At 37.2% G+C, this 27,012-nt stretch overlaps 1 protein-coding gene across 1 annotated transcript; it reads right to left on the reverse strand.

Moving 5' to 3' along the window:
* Window positions 1-10,901: 10,901 nt before the first annotated feature.
* Window positions 10,902-25,966, reverse strand: LOC137626491 (glycolipid transfer protein). The gene is made up of 5 exons (XM_068357515.1): window positions 25,792-25,966; window positions 18,161-18,216; window positions 16,872-16,990; window positions 14,424-14,574; window positions 10,902-11,973 (listed from the first exon to the last, which is right to left on the reverse strand). Exons 1-5 carry the CDS (start codon window positions 25,928-25,930, stop codon window positions 11,791-11,793), a joined length of 648 nt encoding a protein of 215 aa, XP_068213616.1. The 5' UTR covers window positions 25,931-25,966; the 3' UTR covers window positions 10,902-11,790.
* Between the last annotated feature and the right edge of the window lie 1,046 nt (window positions 25,967-27,012).

Raw genomic sequence — 27,012 nt, forward strand, 5'->3', positions numbered from 1 at the left:
GAGGGAGCAAGGGGTGTTCCTCATACCATAGAAAGTGGTAAGAGACCTGAGAAGACATTAGAAAGGTAGATGAGCATTACCAAAATCCCTAACATCGTTTGATATTCAAAGTAACAGTCAAGGAAGGAAAACTGATCCATTGTTAAAACTCATCCAAACCCAGTCAAGAGTAAATCCCTCGGGTGTACGTTGAAAAATTCAACTCCTCCGTTAATTTAATTAAAAGTTTCCTAATGGCATCATTTCAACATGTTGGAATGTAGGGTACCTTTAACTATACTAAATAAATAAATTCCTGAATATTGTTCTATCACTTTTCCTAAACCATGCCAAGAGAAAAACCTCTCTTGAATAAAATACAAAACTTGTAATTCCTTCAACGATGTACAGAGCGCAGGGAATCAGCCGCTTTCCTCTAACAGCACTTTGTCTTGAGGGGTTGGTACCAACAGCACATCTTATCTAATTCATTTTGGGCTTTACTGTAGGGTCTTTGATGTGTCTCTTAGACTCGTGGCTTTCTACTTCACTATCTACGACCCCTATCTTTCTACTTTACTATAGTGACCTCTTCCTTTCCATTTTGCTGTTTAGCCTTTCAACATTTACTTGACGCTGAAACTGCGGGTATTCGACATTACACCTCAGCATTGAATGGTCTTACAGGGCCAAGATAAGGGAATTACTGTATAACATTCCATAAAACAAATCAAATCTCAGTTCCCCTCAAGATCACAATAAGTGATGTCAACTTCCTTTCCACTCTTCAAAAACGTTGAGGCGATCACAAAAGAGAATATTCTACAAAAATATCAAGGCAGTTGTTATAGAAATACTATAATCTGGATTGGAAAATGCTCGAAGAGTCTATTGTAATACCAATGGATCCTCCTTAATACGATGCAACTCTTTGGGAATCTAAGGACCGGATGAATCGAGAATAAATCAGACTGCGACCATTACCTTGATAAGGATCAGGTCTAAGACTTCAGAAGTCCCTGCTAGTTGAAACTTCGGCCATAGATACTCCCTCTTCTCAGTCTTCTAGTTTATGTTCCACCTTGCTGTCCAACCTCTCTCGGGTTTCTCTACCAAGGAAGTAGTTTGGCCAAAACACCAACCACCCATTGAGATACTATTGCTAGAGTTATTAGGCCTTTTGACTGACCAGATAGATCTTTCTCTGCTTATGGGCCATTTAACTTTCGCCTACTTTGCAGTTATACCGAATAGTCTGGCTTTTTCTTTAAACATTCTCCTCTTTCCTCATACACTTGACAATCCTAAGATAACCAAAGAATTTTCTTCGCACAAGGGGTAAACTACTGCACTGTAATTGTTCAGTGGCCACTTTCCTCATGGTAAGGGTAGAAAAGACTCTTTAGCTATGGTAAGCAGCTCTTCTAGGAGAAGGACACTCCAAAAAAATCCATTGTTCTCTAGTCCAGGGTAGTGTCTATCATAGCCCCAATGTCTTGGGGTAGAGGTCTCTTGCTTTGAGGATACGTTCAGGCACACTATTCTATCTGTTTCATTATTCCCTTTCCTCTCTGGGATGTTTTCCTGTTGGAGCCCTTGGACTTATAGTATCCTAATTTTACATTAGGGTTGTAGCTTAATGTAGTAATACTACAACTATTACTACTAATAATAATAAAACTTTTAAATAAGTATCAATAGCCAGATAAGGGATTTTGACGAAGGAAAAATCTATTTCTGGGGAGAGACCTGTGACGGCCGGTGAAAAGTCCTTCTTTACACTTTTCTAATATAAATCTTCCAAATATACCAGAGAAAGATAAAAGCATGGAATGCAGAGGTTACTACCCTCGCGCGAGCACCTTGTGGGTGTCGCGTATACATCAGGGGCGTGTGAAAACCACTATTCACAGGCTGTCTTCCATTTAGATAATTCCTTCATCAAAGGGAAGGGCCGTAACAGAGGCCCTAGAAACCACACTAGGACCACGCCACCGACACCCAACACGAACGCCCTCTAGGACATCCTTCTGTTTTGGACTTGCTCGCGTAGTTGTGTTGTTTGTGCTCTCGGTGTTTTTTCCCGTGTTTATTTGCTCGCGTAGTTGTGTCGTTTGTGCTCTCGGTGTTTTTTCCCGTGTTTATTTGCTCGCGTAGTTGTGTCGTTTGTGCTCTCGGTGTTTTTTCCCGTGTTTATTTGCTCGCGTAGTTGTGTCGTTTGTGCTCTCGGTGTTTTTTCCCGTGTTTATTTGCTCGCGTAGTTGTGTCGTTTGTGCTCTCGGTGTTTTTTCCCGTGTTTATTTGCTCGCGTAGTTGTGTCGTTTGTGCTCTCGGTGTTTTTTCCCGTGTTTATTTGCTCGCGTAGTTGTGTCGTTTGTGCTCTCGGTGTTTTTTCCCGTGTTTATTTGCTCGCGTAGTTGTGTCGTTTGTGCTCTCGGTGTTTTTTCCCGTGTTTATTTGCTCGCGTAGTTGTGTCGTTTGTGCTCTCGGTGTTTTTTCCCGTGTTTATTTGCTCGTGTAGTTGTGTCGTTTGTGCTCTCGGGTTTTTTCCCGTGTTTATTTGCTCACGTAGTTGTGTCGTTTGTGCTCTCGGTGTTTTTTCCCGTGTTTATTTGCTCGCATAGTTGTGTCGTTTGTGCTCTCGGTGTTTTTTCCCGTGTTTATTTGCTCGCGTAGTTGTTTTGTTTGTGCTCTCGGTGTTTTTTCTCGTGTTTATTTGCTCGCGTAGTTGTGTTGTTTGTGCTCTCGGTGTTTTTTCTCGTGTTTATTTGCTCGCGTAGTTGTGTTGTTTGTGCTCTCGGTGTTTTTTCTCGTGTTTATTTGCTCGCGTAGTTGTGTTGTTTGTGCTCTCGGTGTTTTTTCCCGTGTTTATTTGCTCGCGTAGTTGTGTTGTTTGTGCTCTCGGTGTTTTTTCCCGTGTTTATTTGCTCGCGTAGTTGTGTTGTTTGTGCTCTCGGTGTTTTTTCCCGTGTTTATTTGCTCGCGTAGTTGTGTCGTTTGTGCTCTCGGTGTTTTTTCCCGTGTTTATTTGCTCGCGTAGTTGTGTCGTTTGTGCTCTCGGTGTTTTTTCCAGTGTTTATTTGCTCGCGTAGTTGTGTCGTTTGTGCTCTCGGTGTTTTTTCCCGTGTTTATTTGCTCGCGTAGTTGTGTCGTTTGTGCTCTCTGTGTTTTTTCCCGTGTTTATTTGTTCCCATGTTTCAGAGTAAGTCTCAAAACTCAAAGTATATTTAGAAAGAGAAGAGAAAAACGCAAGGGAACATTTACCATTTGAACAAAACAACAATTCTAATGAACAAGTCCCATTCTTCACTCTTGCGCCACTGGTCTGGAAGAGATGGGTGAAAAGTGAAAGGCAATAGATATTTCAAAACACTAAACAGTTAATATTAATATAAACGTAGACTGAAAATAAATAAACAACTCGACCTTCCTGTACTGTACGTTGTCGTACATAACTTTCTTGCTGTACCGTACTGATATTTATACATCTTCAATTTTAATAAATGCTTGGGAGTTTTACATCTAGATATAAATATACACTCCATGAATATACATAAGTAATAATCCTAATTGTCTAACTATAATTTCTATCTACGAATCCCATCGTTAAGTCATTAATGTGTTCCTATAAAGTCGTTCATATAACGTGGAAAGTTCTCCTAAGAATATATGCTAAAAGAATCGACTAAGAACATCTTTGGTGTGAGACAACAGACATACATTCTTGATATGTGAAACCAGCCCCTTCTAAACTACACATTCTCGATCCGTACGTTCGCCTGGCGGAAAAAGACGAGGACGTTCACTTCTAAATGTCAACATCATGAAATTCAAGGTTTCATAAAATTTCAATATGAAAGGCAATCATAAGAAATATAAGAATGAAACATATATATACATAAATATACAACGCAGTAATCCCTCAGATATCGCGGATGTTCCGTTTCAGCCGCCCCATGGGATAGCTGCAAAACTATAAGTAGAAACGGAAATTTACGGCACATATTTAAATATTATATTTTTAATTTCTCATTTTTTTTATCAATTTGCAAATCTAATCTTTTATAAGGTCAAAAATTACTTTTAAACTTTTACAAGCCCAAAAAATTATTTTAAAATTGTACAAGCCCAAAAATTATTTAAAACTTTTATTAGCCCAAAAATTACAATCTTAAAATTTTACAAGCCTAAAAGTTACTATTTTAATCATTTATAGGCCAAAAATATTACTGTTTTAAATTTTACAAGCCAAAAAAATTACTGTTTTAAATTTTATAAGCCCAAAAATTTATATTATTAACAGAAAAAAATTGAACTATATAAAACATTTCTGCCGTCAAAAAGGCACAATATAGATTTACACACATACGAATCCGTGAAGTACCGAGAGAGCGATGGGGGAATGGCAATACATAGAGGGCTTACTGCGCATGAAAATGAATTCACAACTAAAGTCCTACAACAAAACCATATTAGAAAACTCAGGAAGATGTGAATAAACATGAGGCATACATGAGGCTGACTTCATATGTGTATACACTTCAATTCAATATCAAATTCTTTATAAAACACAATTGCTTTTTCAATACATGAATAGCATTTAAAACTCAGGAAGATGTGAATAAACATGAGGCATACATGAGGCTGACTTCATGTGTGTATACACTTCAATTCAATATCAAATTCTTTATAAGACACAATTACTTTTTCAATACATGACTATCATTTAAACCAGACCAGTTCATTGGTCTATTAAAAATTCTAAACTCTCCATTCTTGAATATAAGGATGATATGAATATTCGAGAGCATTAACCCAAGGCTGCGTGGAATAATTGGGGAAGAGAAGGGGGTGGACATGAAGAGGTACACTGGAAGCCAAGGGTTTGGAATTCGAAGATGGGGAAGTGTGGCATTAACCCTTTTACCCCCAAAAGGACGTACTGGTACGTTTCACAAAACTCATCCCTTTACCCCCATGGACGTACTGGTACGTTTCACAAAACTCATCCCTTTACCCCCATGGACGTACTGGTACGTTTCACAAAACTCATCCCTTTACCCCCATGGACGTACTGGTACGTTTCACAAAACTCATCCCTTTACCCCCTGGACGTACTGGTACCTTTCACAAAACTCATCCCTTTACCCCCATGGACGTACTGGTACCTTTCACAAAACTCATCCCTTTACCCCCATGGACGTACTGGTACGTTTCACAAAACTCATCCCTTTACCCCCATGGACGTACTGGTACGTTTCACAAAACTCATCCCTTTACCCCCATGGACGTACTGGTACGTCCTTGCAAAAAACTGCTATTTAAAATTTTTTTTTGCATATTTTTGACAACTTTTTGAGAAACTTCAGGCATTTTCCAAGAGAATGAGACCAACCTGACCTCTCTATGACAAAAATTAAGGCAGTTAGAGCAATTTTAAAAATATATACGGCAAAATGTGCTTGAAAAAAAATAACCCCTGGGGGTTAAGGGTTGGAAATTTCCAAATACCCCGGGGGTAAAAGGGTTAAAGATGGCTCCGAGTTCTGAATTGGCTGAATTGGCTTGCGTGAATACCTGGTCTCAGAAGTTGGATGAGCAACTGATAACTTATGAAAGTGGAGGAATGGAAACTCAAATAAATAAAATTTTGGTTACCGAAGCTAACAAAAAAAATTTGATGAAATGTAAAATAATTTTATGATAGGCATATGTTAAACAACATACACTGGTAGTAATGGATTTTAAAATGAGTGGTAGAATACCCAAAAAGAGAGAGAGGAGATTTAAAATCAAAGTTTGGGAACTTAAAGATGAAAAGGGTAAGCAATTTCGGAGGATTGTGAGAGAGAGACAACTGGAAAGGTTGAACTTCGAGAGGGACAGGGTAGTAGAGTGGAAAATATATGGACGGATATGAAAGAAATACGTGTAGGGGAAACAGAGGAATTCGTGGGAAGAACCAGCGGATATGGTGTGTCGAAAGAAGAAAAGTGATAGTGGGACAGAGAGGTGTAAGTGTCAATTAAAAGAAAATTAACGGTACTTTAGGAATGGAAAGTAAGGCAAGCACAGGGTACAGAGGAGCGGTACAGAGAAGAGGAAAAATATTCTAGGAGGAAAGTACGTACAGCTATTGGAAGAGCAATTGCATGAAAGGCTAGGAACAAGAGAAGGAGAAAAGGATATCTGTAAGATTTCAAACTTGAGGAAAAGGCAGAGATAAGATTTAGAGCAACTCGGAGTTTTCATGAATAGATAGATATACATCGCGTATGAAGACATTATAAGAGTTGTAGAGAATACCTTGAGCAACTACTGAATTAAAATGAGAGAGAGGAACTGGGAGAAACACAAAGGGTGGAGGGGCCAGCGGTGGAGATACGGAATACAGAAGTGAAACGGGGATTGAATAAAAGGAAACATGGTAAAGCAATAGGACCCTGAAACACAGATTCAAAGGATATGACAAAATACAACCTTCCCTTCATTAGCTACAAAGTGTTTGAGAATTTCCAAAGATTAACAAACTGGGCTTACATAAATGACTGGTTTTCAGGTTAACCAAAGGCCAGACACTATACATTTTTATACATATAGGAACTAGAATATAAAAAGAAAACTATGAAACCTATGAAAATCAACTGTATTCTAATGTTTTCAGTTCAGTTTATTAATCACAGCTTGAGTCTACTAAAATACACACTATCTGCAAAAGCTGTTATAACACCTTAAATAAAATCAATTTTAACCCAAGTCAGGTACAATTGACATCATCATTACCCATTGGAAATAAATTCCACATAATACAATAAAAAGAAACTTCTAAAATTCTCTCTAATAATTTTAACTCGGCTTCAAAACTACATAATATTGACATCATTAACTCAGGGTTAGCTACCGATACAAGGTGGATCTCGGCTATCACCCTGGGGAAAGAATCGACCGGATCTCTACCGATAGCCGAGACCGCGTTACTTCAAATTCGAGCTACAGGAATTCTTAAATGCTAATATCACGTACATTTCGGACAATAAATGCCATTTTGCTGGTCTTTCAATTAATAGTAAATTGCACAAAGTATAAAAATATCAAGGATGGATGGACAAATGAATATTTGTGCGCGGTACACCGCCTGCTCGTATCTTTTAGTTTCCCCTTCGGCCAGACATATTTGGTATAAAACAACATACTGTACTGAACTTTACAGTATTATACAGACTACTGTAATATGATAAAGTAAAATATTTGTAATAACCTATTTTATATGAAATGGGGCTATTTGTTGACTTCTACGGCTGAAAATCGTAGACATCTGAGTTAGGTTACGCTTACCCTAGACCAAAATTTAACACTAACGACTTACGAACAGACTCTCGATCCCTATTATGTTCGTAAGTTGGGAACTGTCTGTACCAGTTGAACCAGAGCTCCCATATACTTTGCCATGAAAATAGTATATTCCGCAGTGAGGGGAATTACGTACAATGGAGAAAACAAAACCTGTAAGTGATAGGAATTGAAAATGCCACAAATAACCACTCAGGTTTAGCTTACTTTTGTGCTGCGTAAAACTTGCGTTCAGCAATCGCTTGGCCGTAATACTTCCCTTTGAACAGTTATTGGCTATGATACAATATTTCATTTTGGTTGTGCATTTTCTAGACAAGCTATTTGTGTTTTATTGAGGGTGGATCGCCACGAAATACTTTTGGAATCAAGATTTTCTTTAGGGATTGTGTGGCTGTATGTCATAAGAATCTTCGACGGTTGACATAAAAATACTATAGTCCATTTCTTTTAGCGATGCATATCTGCACCGACTCGCGGCGGTGCCCTTTTAGTTAGGAAAAGTTTCCTGATCGCTGATTGGTTAGAATTATCTTGTCCAACCAATCAGAGATCCGGAAACATTTCCGAGCTAAAAGGGCACCGCCTCGAGTTGGTGCAAATATGCATCGCTAAAAGAAATGGACTATAGGTTGATCTGCACCCATCAATGTATCTGTGGTCTACACATGTGTTGAGAGTAGGGAAATAAACTGCATCCCTATACAATAGTTAATTACCAATTACCGACCAAATTAAATCGCGTCTATAGCCTTAAGCGCGACCAGTCGTCAAGAGAGCCAAGAGCCAAATCGTCGCTGATAGGCAAAACCCTGACTACGTGTAATGCAGCATACAACTTTTCATTGGTCCCAATATCCTGTGTACTGTACCTTCACATGAAGCTAAAGACTTAATCTGAAGCAGCATTAAATGCAAAACTACGGAACAATAAACAATTAACCAATTCACCCCCAAAGGACGTACCGGGACGTTCTTGCAAAACACTGTTAATTACATGTTTTTACATATTTTTGATAATTCTATGAGAAACTTCCGGCATTTTCCAAAAGAATGAGACCAACCTGACCTCTCTAGGACAAAAATTAAGCCTCTTAGAGCAATTTAAAAAAAAATATATAGCAAAATGTGCTCGAAATTTAACCTTATGGTGGGGGTAAAAGGGTTGAGCAGTGGAATCTCAGCCGAATGAGCGCGGTCGAAACCCTGTTTAAATATGTCGAGATCAGGCACCTGTAAATCCTTTTAGCAGGCTGATGCAGGTGGTAACAGGTTATTAATTGACAGGTAGGTATTAGAACGACCTGTACTGAAGGTGCAGGCCACAGGCTCTTGCGGTAAGGTTAGAAATGAAGATCGGGATCTCAGCAGAATGAGCGCAGTCGAAATTCTGAATTATAAATATGTTGAGATCAGGCACCTGTAAATCCCTTTAGCAGGCTGATACAGGTAGTAACAGGTTATTAATTGACAGGTAGGTATTAGAACGACCAGTAATGAAGGTGCAGGCCACAGGCTCTTGCGCTAAGGCAGTCCGTAATAGTTAGAAATGAAGATAGCAAAGCAGATGCATATATAGCAAAGCCTAGGATGTGGGGATAAAATATGTAGGCTTCACAGTATTTACTTTACTTGTAAAATACAAAATCCATGCATTGTATTGTAGAAAAGAAATTAGCATAAAAACTAAATGAAAGCCAATTTGATGAAAGTAAGCTTTAAAAATAAATGGAACCTAATTTTTGTTCTCAAATAGATAAAAGCAACTCAAGTTATCAACAAATAACTGGAACCTAATTTTTGTTCTCAAATAGATAACAGCAACCGCTTCTTCCTGATTCTTAGTTTGTTATTTTACCCATGAATCTAAGAATCAGGGACCTAGCGTTTTGAGTATATGGTTATTTAAAGTCTATAGACTAGATAGGCAATGTCTCATTATAAATGGGGATAATAACATCGAGATATTCAGGTAGCTGGACCAGCGTGAATCACACTGTGGCATCAAAAAAACGTTTACGAGTCGTGCCCCTGAAATCCTGTATCTCTGCGCAGACTGATTTGACCTAAAATCTGCTTGATGGCTAAATATTAAACCAGGTGATAAACGAAATGTAAAGTTCAGTACAGTATATATTAACCCTTATACCCCCAATGGACGTACTAGTACAGTACGTTTCACAAAACTCATCCCTTTACCCTCATGGATGTACTGGTACGTCCTTGCAAAAAACTGCTATTTACATTTTTTGCATATTTTTGATAACTTTATGAGAAACTTCAGGCATTTTCAAATTTAATGAGACTAACCTGACCTCTCTATAACAAAAATTAAGGCTGTTAGAGCAATTTAAAAAAAAGATATATATATATTGCAACATGTGCTTGAAAAAAAAAATGCCTGGGGTTTAAAGGGTTGGAAAGTTCCAAATAGCTTGGGGGTAAAAGGGTTAACAATATGCGCTTCTAAGTTGAAAAATTCTCAAGTTTGACATGACTAACTTACGACTGCAACTCATAACGATTGAAATTCGACTCGACATTGTTTCAGTCAACCGATCTTGCTACTGCTAGTGAGACATTCTACTGTGAATGTGTATCAATAATTCCTACTATTTTTTATACAAAACAATATAAATTAGTTCGTTTCTATTCTGTTTTACAATTATTCAAGTTCTTCTCTAGATGCCAATACCCCTCCAGTATAAATGGAAAATATAACCCTCACAGTCTTCAAGGATTTAACTTCAGCGAAGCAGATGATAAGACACGAGAACTCTGCAGATTTTTTTATATAGAATTAGTTAAGAAATTAATCCATTGCTTGCCATACACTTTTTATTTAGCTTGTATCACTGGGCTAGACAAATGTTACCATTCAAACCGTCCCATTAGTAACGCCAGCTCTAACGACTTGTGTTACCTATGTGAGCAAGGCCTCAACATACTTTAAAGTTCATACTAACCCCATACAACTTACGAAATGTCCGTGCTTGAAAATTTATAGAATATGAATTATAAAATCTCATAATATTATTCAAAGGTTAAAGAGGGAAAACAATGACCTAACAGGTCTCCTAATGAGAAAGACACTTCACCCAAAGTATAATAAAAATGGAAAAAACAATTTGATAAAACTGTGCAATAACAAACACACGACTTAGGTGGAGTTCTAGCCAATCTAAAGGATGCTTTTAATTGGTATGTAGCGATGAAACAGTTATGAGACAGGTTAGGGGAAGAAGACAGAGGGAGGCAAAGAATTAGATGGCGAGATAAGGTGAAGGATGATATGGAGAGAAGAGATTTGGTGGAAGAAGCCGCCTTTGGTAGAAGACATTGGCTAGGTCGCTTCAGGCAACCAACCTTTTAATGTAGGGATAACGGTAAGAAAGAAAATAAGAGTTTGAATTCTGGTAATAAAGAAGCGAATCATAATAAATAACAAAACTATTTTGCAGTAATCGAAAAGCAAGAATCAATGATCCATAATTTCGCTTGCAATTCCTTGTGGATTCCTCAGATAAAACAAAAGCAGCATCTAGCATTTTATCTTCTCCTAAAGTTGCGCACAAATCGCTTGACACCTTCAAAACAGGATTCAAAGTTGGGAAATCAAATACTACGGGTTTCAAATGGGTAACAAAAATTTCTATTGGATTCATATCTTCCGTGCTGCATAAACAAAGGATAAAGGCAAGGTGAAACGTCCCAGAGAACCAATTAAGACAACAGGACATATAAACTAATCTACAGATCCCAAAGCCTAACTATCCTACTCCAAACCGAACCACAAGGATATAGAATTAAAATCCAGATTAGACTTACAATATACATGAAAAAGTAACAAAAATCCATTTATTTGCTCATAAGCAAATAAAAGAATAATTCAAATCAAAGGAACTAAAAGAAAAAAAACAATCAACCTATCCACGTGAAAATACAAATAAAAAAAAAGCATATACACACAGATACCAGTGGGAGGAAAAGCATCGTGTTTTTACTATCGTTTTGATAAGGAAGGGCAGAGTCTTTGTAAGAGAACATCCCCTTCATCGGAAAAGCACGTCCAGTTGTTAATTCCGTTTGAAGCTCGGGTAAATGAAAGCTCTAGAAAAAGGCAAACTGGTTAAAACATGCAGAGTTATTTCCGGGATTAATTCGCGAATTTCAAATGACGACTGGTCTGACTTCGACTTACAGAAAATCTATAGCTGAAAAAGAGACAAAGGCACATTTTTTTAAGTCTTCCGTTAAACCGAAATAAGGCTAAACACAACCAAGAAACACAGAAATCAAGAGAGAGGACGAACACAAACCCGTGTCCTCCGTTTGTGCACGAACATTGGCTCGTATAAAAAATATCAGGCCTATGACTTTCAATAAAACATCTCAAATATATATATATATACAAATCTCTGGCAATTCATTGCACGTAAAAAATCAACCGACAGGCCGGCATTAGACCTTCTTGTCGCTGTCGAGGCCCCACGCGTCGTACATGCGGACGATGACGGCGATGTTCTCTTCGAGCCTTCGGGTGTAAGTCCGCGAGTCTCCGAACAGCTTATCCTCTGGCCCGGTCTTTCCAAAATACAAGGCCTTAACCAGACCACTTCTGTTAGGGACAGACTTCACAACAACCTGCGGAGAGACGGAGAGTCGATATGTCACTCAATAGGTCAGAGCACCTTTCAAGGGTTTGTTATTCTGTAAGATACAAATTTCAGGAATTGCACAACAAAATCTGTTTACAACTTTCAAATAAGAGTAATTCAATTCATAAGTCTGTTGATATTTTATTAAATTATCTATTACCACAAAAGTACAATACTTGCTTCCATATCTCTTCTATTTTCTAAACAATTTATCAATGCAGACTGGGTGAGAGTTTTAGATAACAAAACTAATGAGTCAAGTCACATTTTCTACTTCTCAAAAGATTATACCTGAATCAGAATAGAAAATTTCAGTAAAGTTTAAAGAGTTAGATAGCTAAGTAGGAAGAGACCAAAGAGGAACAAAATATAGGCCTAAAGCAATGCAACTTTGGGGCTAAGAGGGTGGAGCAATTGACTGACTACCAGAAGATTTAAGGAATTCTACAAAATCCATCTTTAGTAACTTGTCCCTCTGAACACTGGGTCTGGGAAAGGAAGAAGTGATGATAAAATCTTAAAAACTATATTGAACCTTCCTTTCTCTTCCTCTTGTTTTGTTGAAGCTTATATAGTGTATATATTTGATATTTATTTTAATGTTATTACTCTTCTTCCAATACTTTATTTTTCCTTGTTTCCTTCCCTGTTGGAGTCCCTGGGCTTATAGCATCTTGCTTTTCCAACTAGGGTTGTAGCTTAGCAAGTAATAATAATAATAAATAATAACTTGGGCTGTTAAATGACCCCCTAACGGGATATCACTTCTGGTGGTCCAACAATGGTACCTTAAATGCTGAAGGTATTACAAAGGGGAAAATGAATAAGAAAAAGATGGCTTACATCATAATCAACCTTTACTTTTCACCGTGAGCTTGGGATAAGGGGAAAAGCATAGATCTATCTGATGATATATCAGTAGCCATTGTCTGGATATCTTTTTGCCAGATAGAACAGCTGTTCCTTACAAGATCCAATCTCCTTAATGATGAAGTAGATATCACACAGACTTCTGCTCTAGTTACCGGTCTCCTTTTGTATCTTTTTATGTCAGCTACTTCCCAAAATCGATGTCTCACAGGATGTAGATACAGTAGGAAGAGGAATGCCAAGGTTTGGGTGGATGGATGGAGTGAAGGAAGCTCTGGGTGATAGGAGGATAGATGTGAGCGAGGTAAGAGAGCGTGCTAGAAATAGGAATGAATGGCGAGCGATTGTGACGCAGTTCCGGTAGGCCCTGCTGCTGCCTCCGATGCCTAAGATGACCTCGGAGGTAGCAGCAGTAGGGGATTCAGCATTATGAAGCTTCATCTGTGGTGGATAATGTGGGAAGGTGGGCTGTGGCACCCTAGCAGTACCAGCTGAACTCAGTTGAGTCCCTTGTTAGGCTGGGAGGAACGTAGAGAGTAGAGGTCCCCTTTTTTGTTTTGTTTCATTTGTTGATGTCGGCTACTCCCCCAAAATTGGGGGAAGTGCCTTGGTATATGTATGTATGTACTTCCCAAAATTGGGGGACGTGCCATAGTTGATAGAATTAGAATTTGTTATTGAATTTCTACACATCAGATTTCTCCGTGTGAATCTATAGCTCTTATACTCTTTCAGTATTAAAAATTCATTGATCATCAGACAATTTGTACATAACCCTCACATGGGACATACGTTGCGATCAACGCCCAGCTCTAATCAGTCCTTTAATAGGGGAGACATGCACCAACCATCATCACCAACAATAAAAGCAGCTGTTTCGAGTCCACTGCAGGACAAAGGCCTCGAGCATGTCTTTATACATATCTGGGGTTTAGCCAGTTTTTATCATGCTGGCCAGTGCAGGTTGGTGATGGTGGGAGATTTTCATCTGATCGCTCACAGCAAACCAATTTGGCATGGGTGACCCTAACTAGTACAGCTTTGCTGATTATGGCGATACTCAAAACCCTTTCACCACGTTAAGGTATCCCCACTTATCATACAGTAATTTTGAGTGGTCTAGTTCTCTGCCACGGATGTTTAACCCTTTTACCCCCAAAAGGACGTACCGGTACGTCCTTGCAAAAAAATGCTATGAAAATTCTTTTTTCATATTTTTGGTAATTTTTTGAAAAAATTCAGGCAATTTCCAAGAGAATGAGACCAACCTGACCTCTCTATGACAAAAATTAAGGCTGTTGGAGCAATTTAAAAAAAATATACTGCAAAATGTGCTGGGAAAAAAATAACCCCTTGGGGGTTAAGGGTTGGAAATTTCCAAAGAGCCTGAGGGTAAAAGGGTTAATAGTAAACATGGAATATTAAGGTTTATCGTTCTGAAATGTACTGCGTAGACAGAGGAACACAGACATAGGCCCAACTCATTAAAATTAAAAAGTAATTTATAAAAGAAACACATTAAATTTTCCCTGGTGTTGAAGTAACATAAAAGGAGAAGCTCCTTACCTTAAATACATTTTGTACGAGCCACATATGGTACTTCTTCAGCGTAGTGTTATACGCCTCTGTAGCGATGTCATCTAGGCGGTCGAAGTCGGTCCCCTTCTCAAAGGCATCGCAGATTCCGTTGATGAAGAAAATCGTGAACTCCAGAGCTCTGGATAAAAAAAAGAAAGGCGTTACACTATACGAGATGTTAACCCTTTTACCCTCAAAGGACGTACTGGTACGTTTCACAAAACCCATCCCTTTACCCCCATGGACGTACCGGTACGTCCTTTTGCAAATTTTTGATAATTTTTTTAGAAACTTCAGGCATTTTCCAAGAGAATGAGACCAACCTGACCTCTCTATGACGAAAATCAAAGCTGTTAGAGCAATTTAAATAAATTATATTGCAAAATGTGCTTGAAAAAAAATAACCCCTGGGGGTAAAAGGTTGGAAAGTTCCAAATAGCCTGGTGGTAAAAGGGTTAAAATATTTTATTTTAATTGTTAATCAACTGTAATTTCCTTATTTTCTTTCCTCACCGGGCTATTTTCCCTGTTGGAGCCCTCGGGCTTATAGCATTCTGCTATTTCAACTAGGGTTGTAGCTTAGCAAGTAGTAATAATAATAATAATAATAAGGCTTATCTTAAAAGAACCAAGGAGAAAAAAGAAAAGATCTATCAACTGTGACCATAAAAATAGATTTATACAGATTTACGCATCGATAATCCGATGTTCGCTGGCGTTATCAATAAAACTAAAGTGACAGGATTAGAGAAAATTATCTCGAAGTCCAGAAATGTTAAACCAGGAGTGTGTTTTTCTCTAACGAGCGTCAAGACAAATCCCAGGAACTTTGAAGGGTTGAAACAAAAGTTTTAAAAAAAATGGTATGAAAATTTATACTACAGAATATAACAGGAAAATGTATGAGGGTACACTTATGCACACAATGTGTACTTATTTCCTTTCCTCACTAAGCTACTTTTCCCTGTTGGAGCCATTGGACTTATAGCATCCTGCTTTTCCAACCAGGGTTGTAGGTAAGCTAATAATAATAATAATAATAATAATAATAATATGGTAATTAGAAGTATTTCACAAGAAGGATTACAGAATCAAAATGAAATTGAATAAAGACAAAAGAAACGAAAAATATTGAGATTCATGAAAGAGTTCATGAGAGCAGTTTTTTATCAGTGATATCTTATCATGCCTTATCTATACATCTCTTAGAACACTGACAAAGAGCTTTAGAATTAGTACTTTAATGTGAAATAATTCCCATTTAACAGAAAAGCAAACAAATAGTAATGGAAAATGGTTCAGAGAAACACGAGGCAACAAAATCTTCAAGAGAATGTTTGCATGAAACATACATAAATACATACATATACCAAGGCACTTCCCCCAATTTTGGGGGGTAGCCCACATCAACAAATGAAACAAAATAAAAAGGGGGACCTCTACTCTCTACGTTCCTCCCAGCCTAACAAGGGACTCAACCGAGTTCAGCTGGTACTGCTAGGGTGCCACAGCCCACCCTCCCACATTATCCACCACAGATGAAGCTTCATAATGCTGAATCCCCTACTGCTGCTACCTCCGCACTCATCCAATGCACCGGAGGAAGCAGCGCGGCCTACCGGAACTGCGTCACAATCGCTCGCCATTCATTCCTATTTCTAGCACGCTCTCTTGCCTCTCTCACATCTATCCTCCTATCACCCAGAGCTTCCTTCACTCCATCCATCCACCCAAACCTTGGCCTTCCTCTTGTACTTCTCCCATCAACTCTTGCATTCATCACCTTCTTTAGCAGACAGCCATTTTCCATTCTCTCAACATGGCCAAACCACCTCAACACATTCATATCCACTCTAGCTGCTAACTCATTTCTTACACCCGTTCTCACTCTCACCACTTCGTTCCTAACCCTATCTACTCGAGATACACCAGCCATACTCCTTAGACACTTCATCTCAAACACATTCAATTTCTGTCTCTCCATCACTTTCATTCCCCACAACTCCGATCCATACATCACAGTTGGTACAATCACTTTCTCATATAGAACTCTCTTTACATTCATGCCCAACCCTCTATCTTTTACTACTCCCTTAACTGCCCCCAACACTTTGCAACCTTCATTCACTCTCTGACGTACATCTGCTTCCACTCCACCATTTGCTGCAACAACAGACCCCAAGTACTTAAACTGATCCACCTCCTCAAGTAACTCTCCATTCAACCTTGCACAACCTTCCCTTCTCGTACATCTCATAACCTTACTCTTACCCACATTAACTCTCAACTTCCTTCTCTCACACACCCTTCCAAATTCTGTCACTGCATGAAACATGAGGCAACAAAATCTTTACATGAAACATGAGGCAACAAAATACTCGGGAAAACGTTTGCGAGAAACATAAGATGACAAAATAGAAACGGCTCGCGACTCACCTCTTCAGCCACAGGAGCGATTCCACGGCAAACAAGTTAGGGTCGTCCCTCTCTTCGCTTATGAGGTCATTCAAGAACTTGTATTTCTCCGGAGACTTGTTATAGGTTTTGTATAATTTCTGAAACAAGATTTACGAGTAAGAATTCCCGGAGATTATGTCAAACAGTTGTCACTAAAAGGGGAAAAGTACAATTACTTGAAGTAAAAACAGTACTGTACATCTGTATATATAAGAAAAGCAATTTTTGCATTTACAATTTATGTACTACTGTACAGTATCAATAGTTATTTCTCTTATAATTTGCAATATCAATAACTTGAATTTGAATTCGCCCAAGCTAATATGACAGTAACAATACAAGTATGTGACGTAAGGTGGCTCAGAATTATCAAGATGAATAGCTTCACTTTTTAAATCTAAATAGTGCAAAAAATAAAAACCACATTGTTACAGTAATGCCAAACTATTCTATTTTACTTGTCAATATGTATGACAAACTAAAATACCGGTAAATGTAAAATCCGTTGTGAAAATCATTACTGTGCCTCTTAATTCTATCTGGCACAGAAACCATATTTCCATTTATCTGTCTGGATTAAGGAAAAAGTTATGCTCACAATTCAACAAAGACTTAACCAAAGGAGGACAGACTTTGAGGGGGACCTTTACAACAGAGAACGATTAGTGGAAATTTGTAGTTCCTCAAGGCATATTACTAGTGATTTTCAGAGGACTTATTCTTAAACAAGACATGACAATGTGAGGAAGATAGTCAAATAAGCTGGGCAGCTGGGTGGGAAGTAAACAAGGAGAAGGGTTTTAGAGTAACGCAGCTGTGTGGATGGGCTAATAACAGACTCTCGTCACAATAACAAGCTTTTTTTTTCTTCTCCAAACCCCCTTCACACTTCATATACATAAAGGACACTCCAAAATCAAACCGTAGTTCTCTAGTCTTGGGTGGTGCCATAGCCTCTGTACCATGGTCTTCCAATGTCTTGGGTTAGAGTTCTCTTGCTTGAGGGTACCCTCAAGCACCTTATTCTAACTTATTTCTCTTCCTCTTCAAGTTTTAGTTTATATATGAAAGATTTATTTCAAAGTTGTTGCTGCTCTGAAAATATTTTATTCTAATAGTCCATCACTTCTCTAGTAGTTTGTTTCCAAATTTCATTTCCTCACTGGTATATTCTTTAACTGTTGGAGCCATTGGGCTTCAGCATATTGCTTTTCCAACTAGGGTTGTAACTTAGCTAGTAATAATAATAATAATAATAAAGCACTCACCTCAATATTGCCCGACATGTCCTTCTTCACGACGTAAAATGCCGCCCCAAGAAGATCTGAAAGAAAACTTGGATGAGAATTCCAGCCATATGATTTCTAGAAATAAAAAAATAGTGTAACTCTTCTTTGACATTAACTATACCTTGGAGTTATTATCCAATCACAAACATCCAACTGAAATCTTAAAGGAAAGGGAAACCACTCGGTTATATCTCTCTTCAATTACATACTATAACAGAAGGTGACATACCAACACCATCAACCCTTTTACCCCCAAAGGACGTACTGGTACGTTTCACAAAAGCTATCCCTTTACCCCCATGGACGTACCGGTACGTCCTTCTTTTCATATTTTTGATAATTTTTTGGAAAAATTCAGGCATTTTCCAAGAGAATGAGACCAACCTGACCTCTCTATGACAAAAATTAAGGCTGTTAGAGCAATTTAAAAAAAATATACTGCAAAATGTGCTGGGAAAAAAATAACCCCCTGGGGGTTAAGGGTTGGAAATTTCCAAATAGCCTGGGGGTTAAAGGGTTAATTGGTGATAAAATTCTGAAGGAAGGACTTTTGCAAATACAATGATAAGAGTATTTGAGAGACATCAACAATATATATAAACTAGAAAAGCCCTCAGAGAGTGCAGACCTCTGCCAACGGAGACAGATTTATTTCTCGAGACCAGCTTGCCTTTCCCAGAATCTTAGACTGCAGGCATTTCTAAAGTCTGTGCAACAACCATGTGTGAACTTGGGGTTAAGGTTAGGGCCAATTCGGATGACCTTTTACTTGACCTTTGACCTCCGACTCTCAAAATTGAATCGCTTCCTAGTCTTGGGTAGTGCCATAACCTCTGTACCATGGTCCTCCACTCTCTTGGGTTAAAGTTCTCTTGCTTGAGGGTACACTCGGGCACACTATTCTATCTTTTTTCTCTTCTTGTTTTGTTAAAGTCTTTATAGTTTATACAGGAGATATTTAATTTAAAGTTACTCTTCTTGAAATATTTTATTTTTCCTTAAGTTTCCTTTCCTCGCTGGGGTATTTTCCCTCTTGGAGCCCCTGGGCTTATAGCATCCTGCTTTTCCAAATAGGGTTGTAGCCTAGCAAGTTATAATAACAATACAGATTTAGCTTTAGAAAATAAGAGGGACATCTTATTAGGGATGGAAAGGTATACAGCATCATGAGATAATCAATTCTATATTGTATTTTCTTTAAAATAAATCTCATCAATAAATTTACATTGACAGAATATCTTGGACTGTCTACTGCAAAATTAGAAATATTATTAGCGGCAAAAAGTCCTTTCTGCGGTTTGTCTAGATGGGATACTATATTAACCCTTTTACCCCCAAAGGACGTACTGGTACGTTTCACAAAACCCATTCCTTTACCCCCATGGACGTACCAGTACATCCTTGCAAAAAAATGCCATAAATTTTTTTTTTTCATATTTTTATAATATTTTTTTCAGAAAATTCAGGCATTTTCCAAGAGAATGAGACCAACCTGTACTCTCTATGACAAAAATTAAGGATGTTAGAGCAATTTAAAAAAAATATACTGCAAAATGTGCTGGGAAAAAAATAACCCCCTGGGAGTTAAGGGTTGGAAATTTCCAAATAGCCTGGGGGTAAAAGGGTTAATTCAAGAAAATGTTGTTACAAGGGCTATGTGAAAGATATTTTGTTTTCGGTTATTGTAGCCCGAAGGGGTAAATTTTAATACACTTAATTCCTAAAATAAAATTCTCACATAAATTTCAATACTTATCCAAAATTCATACAGTAACTTCGATACTTATCCAATAATTATGCTGGTTGAATCAGTAGAACTTCAAAAGTTCAAAGTTGGAGCAAATGCTTTTTTGTTGACTAGGCAGACATGAGTCTTTTTATAGTTTATATATGACATATTTGTTTTGACGTTGTTAATAGTTTATATATGACATGTCTGTTTTGACGTTGTTACTTATTTTAGAATGATTTATTGTTAATTTGTTCTCTTCATTTATTTATTTCCTTTCCTCACTGGGCTACTTTCCCCTGTTGGAGCCCCTGGGCTTATAGCGTCTTGCTTTTCCAACTAGGGTTATGGCTTGGATAGTAATAATAATAATAATAATAATATATGCTCAGATACACAATGAATAGAAATACTACATAAGTTTCATTGACATAACAGCGTTTCCAAACACTGTATTAGTATGAACATTACAAGTTGATGAGTCGTGTATTAATCAGGCATTTTATCATTCAAGTACTTAAACCAGACGACTGAAGATGAAGAAAGATGCGTTATTGGTTCGGTCGCTTTGAACACATCTCGTTATGCAATTACGCATAAAAAGTTCTCTGAGAGAGGCTGGTTTTTGTTGGTGGAAGTCTGCGTTCTCGAAACCCTATCTTTTTAATATACTGTATTAATTCAATTGTTTACTCTTCTCAAAACTGTGGATTCTATTCTGCAGGAGCTTCAATTTCATAGTGGTCTTTTTAGTTTTTTTTCGTTCAATATTTGCTCAGTGAGAATGATTATAAACATTAGTTTAATATAATAACTTCAAAAACCATCTACCTAATAAGATTTACTCTTATGAAGCATAATCTGCTGTTGGTGCAGAAAATTAATTTGTGGATTCCATTGAACAGTTTGTGCTCTATCAAGAAACATATTCCACTAACGAATCTCAGGAAAAGCTCTATAATGCAGACATATGACAGGGATGACCCAATGCCCTTAGCTAGCCAGGACTGTAGAATCACGATAAGAAAGCGAGAAGGAACCAAAAGTTGAACGGTATCACCAAGATTGTATCCTATTGTATCCTAAATGTAAAAAATAACAGTAACATAAGAGAAGCTGTTCGGCATGACCTTAGCAACGTCCATGCCATCCTGAACTTCCTAAAGTTACAACAAAGCAATTTCAATCTGGATAGTTATAAATAAAAGCCAGTAGTGAGACAATGGCAAATTTCAACATGGAGTTTGTAACCTACTCAGTGTATCGAACTAGATAACGATAAGACGTAAGGGAGAGTAGAAGGTACAAAATAGTTATAACTGGGACCAAATGGAAAAAAAAAAGACTCCGAGGAAGTCTTAGATAGATTTACAAAGGAAAGACTGAAAAAATAAGAAAGATTGTTCAAGTATTACTAAGATTAACTAGAGCAGCGAAAGACTGTCTCGAGTGCCGACAACCGAGAGATTTTGTCCCCATTTCCCTCCATGGAGTCAAAAGATCATTTTGCTAAATACCTTCTATGAGTGACATACATAAGCCTTCTTTGTATTTTACCGACCAGTCCATCCAATTCTCTTATCATATCTTGCCCTATCAGCTCATACCCTTATCAGGTTTCACTATCTGGCAAAAACATCCATATGGAAACGAGTTAACGTTACCGTATGAAGTACGCATGTATATAACATAATGAATATCATCATCTCCTCCTTCGCCTATTGACGCAAAGGGCCTCGGTTAGATTTCGCCAGTCGTCTCTATCTTGAACTTTTAAATCAATACTTCTCCATTCATTATCTCCTACTTCACGCTTCATAATCCTCAGCCACGTAGGCCTGGGTCTCCCAACTCTTCTAGTGCCTTGTGGAGTCCAATTGAACATTTGGTGAACTAATCTCTTTAGGGGAGTGCGAAGAGCATGACCAAACCAGGAATGTGTAAATATATTACATGCTTAAAATGTCATTAACTTCTTTTACTTACTTTAAGAGCTGCTTTTCTGGTCCTATACTGCAGGGTAACAATGCTCTCTACAGGACCTTTCATGATTAATTTTATCGTATACATTCCAAGACATTCAGCATTTCACACTGCATATTGCTCGTTTATCGTAAAATCCCCATTATCGAAGCACTTAGAAAACAAGACAATATGAAAGAAAGCATGCGTATGGGGGGAAAAAGCATTTCAGCATTCTTGGCCCTTTGAAAGTTATTTAACCAGATAGTATGAAAGAAAGCACGTTTGTGTGGAGGGGAGGGGGTCATTTCAGCATTCTTAGCCTTTTTAAAGTTATTTAACCAGACAGTATGCAAGAAAGCAAGTGTGTGTGTGTGTGTGCGGGGGGTCATTTCAGCAATCTTAGCCTTGTTAAAGTTATTCAACCATGTTTTGGATGATGCTAGTATGCCATAAGATTTTTCATTTATCAATTTTCGAATTTGAATGGTTATAATACCAACAGACTGTATATTTTCATAGCCACGGTTTATGACATCCTTAGTATCCAATGGTCCGTATTTTCAGTTAGTTTCTTCAATTCAAAATCATGAGCTTTACAATTTCTTGAACTGTATGATCATCTGGTTAGTTCAACTTAATGCAAATTATAGAATTTATCTGTTGTGAATTACATTCCTTGGTAGACCTTGGTAGTAGATTGGCCGGGGCACCAGCCACCCGTTGACATACTACCGCTAGAGAGTTATGGGGGTCTTTTGACTAGCCAGACAGTACTACATTGGATCCTTCACTCTGGTTACAGTTCATTTTCCCTTTGCCTATATATACACACTGAATAGTCTGGCCTATTCTGTCCTCATACACCTGACAACACAGATTACCAAACAATTCTTCTTCACTTTGGGTTACTGTTCCTTAATTGTTCAGTGGCCATTTTTCTCTTGGTAAGGGTAGAAGAGACTCTTTAGCTATGGTAAGTAACTCTTGTAGGAGAAGGACACTCCAAAATCAAAACCATTATTCTCTAGTCTTGGGTAGTGCCATAGCCTCTGTACTTTGGTCTTCCACTGACTTGGGTTAGAGTTCTCTTGCTTGAGGGTACACTCGAGCACACTATTCTATCTTATTTCTCTTCCTCTTGTTTTGTCAAAGTTTTCATAGTTTATATAGGAGATATTTATTCTAATGTTGTTACTCTTCTTAGAATATTTTATTTTCATTTTTCCCTGTTGGAGCCCTTGGGCTTATAGCATCTTGCTTTTCCAATTAGGGTTATAGCTTAGCTTATAATAATAATAATAATAAATGTAGAAAAAATGCGAGAATGGAAAACAAACAAAAGTCAACAAATAAATAACCTTTATAATTTGAGATCCATAAAAAGCAACAAGTGAAAACTAGTTCACTAATCAATGAATCAGACGTAAAGTATATCGTGACACTCTTAATAGTATAGTTAAAGTTATAGAAATTGATACCAAAATGTGAGGAATCTCACACAAGCCATTTTCAAAAACGTGTCAACACATTTGATGACGTCACATTTTACATCAACGACCGGCCAGCTGCAGGTATGCAAATTAACACATTTACAAAACGATACTGTGTATATTTTACCAAAAGGATAATTATGGGCTGACTGGCCAAAGAGAAGTTAAAAATACAGATCGAACAAGAAAATCCTTAAATGATACTGAAATCAAGTGTGGCGTTTAAAATATCTAAAAGTTCCATTTGTGATCAATCGATCGCCGGTTAAAATTTACTTTTCCAACTTGAGAGAGAGAGAGAGAGAGAGAGAGAGAGAGAGAGAGAGAGAGAGAGAGAGAGAGAGAGACTCTTACACTAATAATAATAGACAGCTACTATATTTTTACCTAGGTTACAGTATGACATGCATGTCTCAATACTCACGTAAGTTTTGTTAACACAAGAAAAGGTGCGTTTGCCGTTTGTGAAGCAACTCGGTTTTAAAAATACACAACACAAAAAGAGCTACATAGGTTACACTTCTAAGTATACAATAATAAAAATAAAACTAGAAGGGCACTCAGTTGAGTGCAGACCTCCACCACGGCAGTTCATTTCTCGACCTTGACCTTAACAGGTATTAATTGGTGTGGATTTTCATACACCCCAACATGAACCAAGTTTGTAAGTCTGTGACAACGATGTCCAAACTTCTGGTTGATTACATGAACTGGACATTTTGCTTTACTGTGACCTTGACCTTCCAAATTTAAATAATTTCCAGCTTTTTACGTGACAATTAATCCACGCAGGCTTCATTACTCTACGATTAAAATTCTGGCCAGGAAGCTGTTCACAAACAGGGGGTAAAACATAACCTCCTTCCAACTTTGTTGGCATGGGGATAATAATGAAATGGATTAGCAAATCTTTATTTAACTATTTATATAGAGATTAATTGTACCGTTAATTTAGTATTTTGAGATGCACACATTTCTAAAAGTTGCCTTAGGATAGTGGACACTTGTTTGGCCAATGGGTCGCGAATGAACTGGTATTCCCTATTTACTCGGTAACTATAGAATAAATATTCAAAAGTTTCCTTACATGAACACAGGGATGTATCAAAAAGAGATAAACATTAGTTAAGTAAAGCCGAGCATTCAAGTCACCATATGCGTGATGTCACGTTACTAAGTATAACTTTACTCGTGCACCATTTGTGGAAAACCAAGACGACTGGTAACATCATGGCATCATGTTAGTTCCAGCAAGCTTGGGTGACTTTGGAGGTGGAGAATAACCATAATAGGATAACATGGATTAGAAAATAAAAACACCAGCTACGCATTGTGATACACAAAATGCGTAAGAATGTATACGATAAATTGAACGTGTAAATCCTGTAATAAGTAGGGTTCCCCTATGCGATTGGATCAGGAGAGTAGCCCTTAAAGTAAAGTAAGTAATGTAACAAGTGCTTTCCATGATTACTAGTAACGGTGCATGGGTGAAGATGTCCTGGCATAATACACATATTAAAATTCTTACTAGAAAAATAACATGCCTGGCTATAGTCATTACAGTGAATTAAATACCTAGCGGCTAACTCACTGTAGAGTAAATATAAATGGTTTTACATTTCAATAATATGAAAATATGAATTCAAACCATTTCATTTTTCCCAGCGACTCCTCTATGCAAATTTTACCTGAAAACCTACTTAATATTCCGTCTATTAAATAAGCCTGACATCGGTGATCCCGGTTTATATGACAGCGCTGATATATTGGGTGTAAAAAGGAAAATTATGGCTTATTAACCTCCTAAGGTAATAGCACCTGACCTGACCTACAGTGCCCTGATAAAAATACCGGTTTTATTATACTTACAGACGAGAAAAGCTTTCCTATTTTAAGTTCTTTCCTATAGAAAAACGTCTGTTTTCTTTAAAAAAAATACAAATTTTTCTAAAAATATACCAAAATACCTATAGTTATAAAGCAATAAGGTGTGTGTATATATATATATATATATATATATATATATATATATATATATATATATATATATATATATAGTTATAAAGTAATAAGAGGTATATATATATATATATATATATATATATATATATATATATATATATATATATATATATATACACACACAAGGAATTTCCACTCGTCTTATCAAAATGAGCTTGATTAATACCTATGTAACCTCGCTGATAAACAAATCTAGCCTAGATAACCTCAATTTCATACATATAACAAATAAAACAACCTAAATGTAATAGAAAATACCGTAAAACAAACGTCGGAACACCTACAGCACCTTCAGGAATTTTACCAGGACATCGGTATGCATGACTACCGAACCACCTACGAAAAAATACAATTTCTGGAACTTTCAACTATACTATCACCAGAGGCCCCATTATACTCACCGTATATCTGTATGAAAGCTTTAGCAGCCTCCAAAAACTGCGTGGTATCCACCTTGCCATCTTCGGTCACGGTAGGAAACGTGGTCAAATTCGTGAAAAAATTCGGCGAAACAGGGTCTCCTCCGTCACCAGACGACATAACTTTTGACTTGTGTTCGGGGCGGTTGTTTACCTTCGACTGACAGGGGGGAGATGGGGAGGGATAAGGGTACAAATTATTTCGATTAGATTATCGTACATAAGCTTTAAAGTTGTCGTTTTTTTTTAACCTAAATTATCATACACAATTTCAATATAATTATTAAGGTGTTACATGATTGACTTATCTCAAAATATTTTTGTATAATTATTTAATTAAACACACACATGAATATGTACATACCTAAGGTATGTATCGTACATCGTACTGGACCTAAAATAGCCATACATGTATGATAATTATCGTACGCATGGCACCCCTGATGGGGTGGGACCCGGGTATGGTGTCTTCTTCCTTCTTTGTGGGGGAGGGAGGGTCGTTCGGTGTTGCCACATTTCGATTAGAATAATTGCTATTATTATTATTATTATTATTATTATTATTATTATTATTATTATTATTATTATTATTATTATTATTATTATTATTATTATTATTATTATAGTTGGAAAAGCAGCATACTATAAGCCCAAGGGCTCCAACAGGGAAAAATAGCCCAGTGAGGAATGCAAATAAAGAAATAAACAAACTACAAGAGAAGTATTGAACAATTAAAATGAAATATCATTATCATTATTGTTGTTGTTGTTGTTGTTGTTGTTGTTGTTAAAATGAATTGATTTTAAAAGATATATTTTAATCTTCATGAAGAATAAAGGCATGACTGGCACAGAAAGATTGGTGTTGTCCTATTGTTTTTTTTCTTGTTTTTTTTTTTTTTAGGTTTCCTTTAAAAGTGTGGAAGTATGAATGTAACAGTGACCATTTCTGGTTTTCTTTTTCTTGAGCCATCCTCTTTGGATAGAATCTATCTATCTATCTATCTTATTTCTCTCCCTCTTGTTTTTTGAAGGTTTTAAAGTTTATTTATGAAAGATCTATTTTAATGTTGTTCCTGTTCTTAAAATATTGTATTTTAACTGTTTATTAATTCTCTTGTAGTTTATTTATTTCTTCATTTCGTTTCCTCACTGGGCTATTTTTATCACAGGTGGAGTCCTTGGGCTTATAGCATATCCTGC

This window comes from Palaemon carinicauda, chromosome 34 (assembly GCF_036898095.1).
Source record: "Palaemon carinicauda isolate YSFRI2023 chromosome 34, ASM3689809v2, whole genome shotgun sequence".
Classification (NCBI taxonomy): domain Eukaryota; kingdom Metazoa; phylum Arthropoda; class Malacostraca; order Decapoda; family Palaemonidae; genus Palaemon; species Palaemon carinicauda.

What these genes read in the sequence shown, in the direction of transcription:
- LOC137626491 (XM_068357515.1), bottom strand. Translation starts at nt 25,930, where the DNA reads ATGTCGTCTGGTGACGGAGGAGACCCTGTTTCGCCGAATTTTTTCACG. An exon ending in AGCTTTCATACAGATATACG is followed by an intron (nt 18,217 to 25,791) that starts GTGAGTATAATG and finishes GTTTTCTTTCAG; the next exon opens with ATCTTCTTGGGGCGGCATTT. An exon ending in ACATGTCGGGCAATATTGAG is followed by an intron (nt 16,991 to 18,160) that starts GTGAGTGCTTTA and finishes ATCTTGTTTCAG; the next exon opens with AAATTATACAAAACCTATAA.